The following is a 6,757-nucleotide window of genomic DNA, read 5'->3' as shown; positions in this document are numbered from 1 at the left end:
AATAGAGCTACCCAGCCTAATCCCACTTCCCAGCTCTTAGCCCGTAGCCCTGTAGGTTACGGCACTTCAAGTGCACATCCAAGTACTGTTTAAATGTGGGGAGGGTTTAGTGTGATAGTGGTATAACATCAGTTACCCTTCAGTCCTCCAGCACTACTCCTGTGTCCAATCCACATTGAAAGATTGTGATCAATGCCTCGGCTATTTCTAGCTTTGCTTCTTCCAGTAACCTAGAATGCATTCCATCTGGATCAGGTGACTTACCAACTTTCAGTAATGCTGATCTTTTTATTCGGTCTACTCCAGCTATTACTCTCCGATCCCTAACTTCCCTCTCCTCTTTTAGAGTAACCTCCACATCCTCCGCTGCCTTTACGAAGACAGATGTAAAGTTTAACACTTTACCCACATCCACTGCCTCGACATGAAGAGTTCCCTTTGGGTTGTTAATAAAACCACAGACAATAACGGCACAGAATGAGGCCACCTGGTCCATCACATCTGCACCGCTTTTCCACATAGCCCTGCAGGTTACTGCACTTCAGGTGCACATCCAGGTACTTTTTAAATGTGTTGAGGGTTTCTGCCTCTACCACCCTTTCAGGCAGTGAGTTCCAGGCCCTCACCACCCTCTGGGTAAAAAATTTGCCCCTCAAATCCCCTCTAAACCTTCCCCCAATTACTTTCAATGTATGCCCCCTGGTTGTTGACCCCTCTGTTAAGGGAATTAGGCCCTTTCTATCCACTATATCTAGGCCCCTCATAATTTTATACACCTCAATCAGGTCTCCCCCTCAGCCTCCTCTGTTCCAAGGAAAACAAACCCAGCCTATCCAATCTTTCCTCATGGCTAAGATTCTCTACTCCCGGCAACATCTTCGTAAATCTCCTCTGTACCCTCTCCAATGCAATCATGTCTTTCTGTAATGCGGTGACCAGAACTGCACGCAGTACTCTAGCTGTAGCCTAACTTGTGTTTTATACAGTTCAAGCATAACCCCCCCTGCTCTTGTATTCTATGCCTCGACTAATAAAGGCAAGTATACCATATGCCTTATTAACCACCTTATCTACCTGGCCTGCTACCTTCAGGGATCTGTGGACCTGCACTCTCAGGTCCCTTTGTTTCTCTACACTTCTCAGTGTCCTTCCATTTAATGTGTATTCCCTTTCCTTGTTAGCCCTCCCCAAATGCATTACCTCACACTTCTCTGGATTAAATTCCATTTGCCACTGTTCTGCCCACCTGACCAGTTGATTGATATCTTCCTGCAGTCTACAGCTTTCTTCTTCATTATCAACCACACAGCCGATTTTAGTATCATCTGAAAACGTCTTAATCATTCCCCCCATATTCAAGTCTAGATCATCGATATATACCACAAAAAGCAAGGGATCCAGTACTGAGCCCTGTGGAACCCCACTGGATATGGCCTTCCAGTCACAAAAACACCCATCAACCATCACCCTTTGGTTCCTGCCTCTGAGCCAATTTTGGATCCAATTTGCCACTTTGCCCTGGATCCCATGGGCTTTTACTTTCATGACCAGTCGGCCATGTGGGACCTTATCAAAAGCTTTGCTAAAATCCATATACACTACATCAAACGCACTGCCCTCATCGACCCTCCTGGTTACCTCCTCAAAAAATTCAATCAAGTTAGTCAGACACGACCTTCCCGTAACAAATCCATGCTGACTGTCCCTGATTAATCCATGTCTTTCTAAATGTAGATATATTTCGTCATTCAAGATTTTTTCCAATAATTTTCCCACCACTGAGGTTAGGCTGACTGGCCTGTAATTAATCGGCCTATCCCGTTCTCCCTTTTAAACAAAGGTACAACATTAGCAGTCCTCCAGTCCTCCGGCACCACACCTGTAGCCAGAGAGGTTTGGAAATTGATGGTCAAAGCCTCTGCTATTTCCTCTTTTGCTTCGCTTAATAGCCTGGAATGCATTTCATCCGGGCCTAGGGATTTATCCACTTTCAAAGCTGCTAAACCCCTTGATACCGCCTCTCTCACTATGTTTATTTCATCTAATATTTCACACTCCTCGTCCCCGATAGCAGTGTCTGTATCGCCCCTCTCCTTTGTGAAAACAGATGCAAAGTATTCATTAAGAACCATACCCACGTCTCCCGCCTCCACACACAGATTACCCTCATGGTCTCTAATAGGCCCCACCCTTTCTTTAGTTACCCTCTTGCTCTTAATATATTTATAAAACATCTTTGGGGTTTCCTTGATTTTACTTGGCAAGAAATTTTCATGCTCTCTCTTTGCTTTCCTAATATCCCTTTGGATCTCACCCCTGGTCGTTCTATATTCCTCTAGAGATTCTGCAATATTTAGCCCTCGGTGTCTGTCATAAGCCTCCCTTTTTTTCTTTATCCTACCCTGTATGTCCCTAGACATCCGGAGGCTCCAGATTTGTTAGCCCCACCCTTTTTCTTTAAGGGAACATGATTGGCCTGAGCCTTCCGGTTCTCCTCCTTGAATGCCTCCCACTGATGTACCCACAAGTAGCTGATTCCAGTCCACTTTGGCTAAATCACCTTTCAGTTTAGCAAAGTTGGCTTTTCCCCAATTTAGAACTTTTATTCCTGGTCTAACCTTGTCCTTTTCCATAACTACCCTAAATCTAATTCAATGATATCGCTAGCACCTAGTAATGATACCCCTTCCACCTGCCCAGCTTCATTCCCAAAAACAAAATCCAGAACCGCTCCCTCCCGTGTTGGGCTTGTACATCCTGGCTAAAGAAGTTCTCCTGAATTCATTTTAGGAATTCCGCACCCTCTATACCCTTCACACTAATGTTGTCCCAGTTAATATCAGGATAGTTAAAATCCCCTACTATTACTGCCCTGTAGTTTTTGCACTTCTCAGAAATTTGCCTACATATTTGCTCTTCTATCTCTCTCTCTCACTGTTTGAAGGTCGATAGTACACTCCCAGCCATATGGCCTCGCTTGATGATCCCTTTAAACCTCCTCATAGTTGTAATAGATTCTTTAATCAATACCGCGACCCCCCCTCCCTTTTTACCCCCCTCTCTATCCCGTCTGAAAATCCTGTAACTAGGAATATTGAGCTGCCATACCTGCCCCTCTTTTAGCCATGTCTCTGTAATAACTATCTCATATTCCCAAGTGTCTACCTGTGCTCTCAGATCGTCTGCCTTATTCGCTATACTCCTTGCATTGAAGTATATACCATTTACTACAGCCAGACCTCTTTGTTGCCTGGTTTCTAGCCCTCGTTTCCTCTGTCTTTCACATTCACTTTCTACATTTTTGCTTTCCAATTCCAGCTTTACTCCCCTTCCTACTGAATCTATTTTCAGGTTCTCATCCCCCTGCCAAGCTAATTTAAACCCTCCCCAACAGCACTAGCAAAGCCACCCCACCCCGCGAGGATATCAGTCCAGGCTCTGTTGAGGTGCAACCCGTCCGGCTTGTACTGGTTCCCACCTCCCCCTGAAGCGGTCCCAATAACTCAGGAATCTAAAGCCCTCCCTCCTGCACCATCTCTCCAGATCTGCTCTATCCTGCTATTTCTATACTCACTATCTCGTGGCACCGGGGGTCATCATCATCACCATCATAGGCAGTCACTCGGAATCGAGGAAGACTTGCTTCCACTCTTTTAATGAGTCCTTAGGTGGCTGAACAGTCCAATACGAGAACCACAGTCCCTGTCACAGGTGGGACAGATTGTCGTTGAGGGAAGGGGTGGGTGGGACAGTTTTGCTGCACGTTCCTTCCGCTGCCTGCGCTTGGTTTCTGCATGCTCTCAGCGATGAGACTCGAGGTGCTCAGCGCTCTCCTGGACGCACTTCCTCCATTTAGAGCGGTCTTTGGCCAGGGACTCCCAGGTGTCGGTGGGGATGTTGCACTTTATCAAGGAGGCTTTGAGGGTGTCCTTGAAACGTTTCTTCTGCCCACCATTGACTCATTTGCCGTGTAGAAGTTTTGAGTAGAGCACTTGCTTTGGGAGTCTCGTGTCTGGCATGCGAACAATGTGGCCTGCCCAGCGGAGCTGATCGAGTGTGGTCAGTGCTTCAATGCTGGAGATGTTGGCCTGGTCGAGGACGCTAACATTGGTGCGTCTGTCCTCCCAGGGGATTTGCAGGATCTTGCGGAGACATCGTTGGTGGTATTTCTCCAGCGACTTGAGGTGTCTACTGTACATGGTCCATGTCTCTGAGCCATACAGGAGGGCGGGTATTACTACAGCCCTGTAGACCATGAGCTTGGTGGCAGTTTTGAGGGCCTGGTAATCCGGAGATTACTGCTTTGAGGTCCTGCTTTTTAACCTCTGTCCTAGCTCCTTGAACTCTGCCTGCAGGACCTCATCCCTCTTTCTACCTATGTCACTTCCTGAACTACATCTCCAACAATGCTGTGCAATTTCCTGCAACGTCCCAACCTTTCCTGAACTGCACCTCCAATAATGTTGTGTGTGTTTCCCTTTCGCAACCGAGAGGCGTGAAATTGCAACACTGCAAGTCGGACAAACACAGCACCCGAGAGAGGAAGAGACTGAGAAAGGGAGAGACACAGAGAAGGGGCGAAAGAGGAAATAAAGGACGAAGGGTGACTGACAGACAGAGGGACGACAAGAGAGAAAGACTTGAGAGAGATGAGAGCCAAGGACTGGAGGCAGTGGGTGCAGTTCACTTGCTTGCATTGCAGTTTGTAAGATTTGCTTTTTTTTTGGCTGAATTTTGAAAAGGTAAGTCAAGGGCAGGGTTAATGAACTGGTGCCTCTCCTGCAGATTAATGTTGCTGCTTAAATCTCACACCAGCAGAGTTCAGGACTAATTGGTGCTGTGATTGCACCATCAGTCTGAACTTTCCGGGGTATTAGTTTTTAAAAGTTTCAAAAATTGTACAATTACTTATTTTGTTCGTGGGCCAACGTTGAAGCGGGTTCCTGCTGGTGCTGCACTCCGAACCAACAGAGGAGAAGGCAAGTTGAGCAAGGCAGGTGAGGGACTGGGACACAGAAGGAGGGTTACAATTTAGAAATGGCGAGTCATGAGACGCCGGAGAATGAGTGGAGCAGGATTGAGAAGGCAATCCGGACGAGTTTAAGGCACATACGGGACAGGTATGTCGGATTGAACAGGCACCTGACACAAGACAGGACACCTTTCGGCGGACAGTCCGAGCAGTTAGAAGCGACGCCCTTACAGAGGTTGCCGGTAAGGACTGATTGTACAAACCCTCTGTCTCACCTTCTGTCCTCCTGGTGCAGGGACTTCCTCGGTGTACTTGTACAATGTGAACCCCCTGTCTGTAACTGACCTCTTAGTGGTTTCTAATTTAAAATAAAGATTTCTTCTACATTCAGTGAGTGAGTTGTCTTAATCGCTGAGCAGGATGTTAGCAATCCACCATCTGGGATAGGGAACTTCAATCCATCTCTGGGTTCGATACAGAGTAAAGCTCCCTCTACACTATCCCATCAAACACTCCCAGGGCAGATACAGCACGGGGTTAGATACAGAGTAAAGCTCCCTCTACACTGTCTCATCAAACACTCCCAGGGCAGGTAAAGGGGATTAGATACAGAGTAAAGCTCCCTCTACACTGTCCCATCAAACACTCCCAGGGCAGGTACAGGGGGTTAGATACAGAGTAAAGCTCCCTCTACACTGTCCCATCAAACACTCCCAGGGCAGGTACAGCACGGGGTTAGATACAGAGTAAAGCTCCCTCTACACTGTCCCATCAAACATTCCCAGGGCAGGTACAGCACGGGTTAGATACAGAGTAAAGCTCCCTCTACACTGTCCCATCAAACACTCCCAGGGCAGGTACAGCACGGGGTTAGATACAGAGTAAAGCTCCCTCTACACTGTCCCATCAAACACTCCCAGGGCAGGTACAGGGGGTTAGATACAGAGTAAAGCTCCCTCTACACTGTCCCATCAAACACTCTCAGGGCAGGTACAGCACGGGTTAGATACAGAGTATAGCTCCCTCTGCACTATCCCATCAAACACTCCCAGGGCAGGTACAGCACTAGTTAGATACCAGCTCCTGTGAAATTGCGGGGGAGTTAGCGGAGGCGCCCCGCCCCGCTGGTTGGGCGCCTCCGACGATGACGTCTTCGCCATGTGCGGGTGACCCCTTTTCGCCCCATGGGGGAAATTGGGCAGCACGCTGTGAGGCCACTGTGGGCGATGCTCACGCCAGCCGTGCAGGTTGCAGACGAGCCGAAACGTCAAGGGGAGCACAACACTGCTCCACGTCCTGTGAGGAGCGGTAACCCCAGTTTCACTTCCGAGGCAGAATGTACGGCACCAAAGAGGTTACCGCCCTCAACCGGGTCGCTAGGGAATTTCGGCTCAATATTCCAGCTGAGGCCTTACCAGTGATTTATAAAGATTTGCGCTGACTTCCTTGCTTTTGTACTCTGCGCCTCTGATAAAGCCAGGAATGCCAAAGGTTTGTTTAACAGCTTTATCAACTTGGCCTATCACCTTCAAAGATTTGTGCACATATACCCCCAGGTGTCTCTGTTCCTTCCAAAATACTTCACTTCACACTTCTTTGCATTAAATTCCAACTGCAACATGTCTGCAAATTCCATCAGTCGGTCTCTGTCCTGAAGTCGGTTACTATCCTCCTCACTGTTTACTACATAAGAACATAAGAAATAGGAGCAGGAGTCGGCCATTTGGCCCCTCGAGCCTGCTCCGCCATTTAATAAGATCAAGGCTGATCCGATCATGGACTCAG

At 47.8% G+C, this 6,757-nt stretch overlaps 1 protein-coding gene across 3 annotated transcripts in view; it reads left to right on the top strand.

Annotated features, from left to right (window-relative positions):
* Positions 1 to 4,453: 4,453 nt before the first annotated feature.
* The window catches only part of fbxo4 (F-box protein 4), a 51,560-nt gene continuing 49,256 nt past the window's right edge, over positions 4,454 to 6,757 (top strand). For all 3 annotated transcript variants that reach the window (XR_011592854.1, XM_070877147.1, XM_070877156.1), the window contains exon 1: positions 4,454 to 5,214. Coding sequence is in view for 2 of the 3 variants with exons in the window: in XM_070877147.1 (XP_070733248.1) it covers positions 5,038 to 5,214 (177 nt within the window). In the remaining variant the exon portion in view is untranslated. The remainder of the gene's footprint in view (positions 5,215 to 6,757) is intronic.

The sequence above is a fragment of the Pristiophorus japonicus genome, chromosome 1, assembly GCF_044704955.1.
Source record: "Pristiophorus japonicus isolate sPriJap1 chromosome 1, sPriJap1.hap1, whole genome shotgun sequence".
Lineage (NCBI taxonomy): Eukaryota > Metazoa > Chordata > Chondrichthyes > Pristiophoridae > Pristiophorus > Pristiophorus japonicus.
This window is presented reverse-complemented; position numbering and strand designations above follow the sequence as displayed.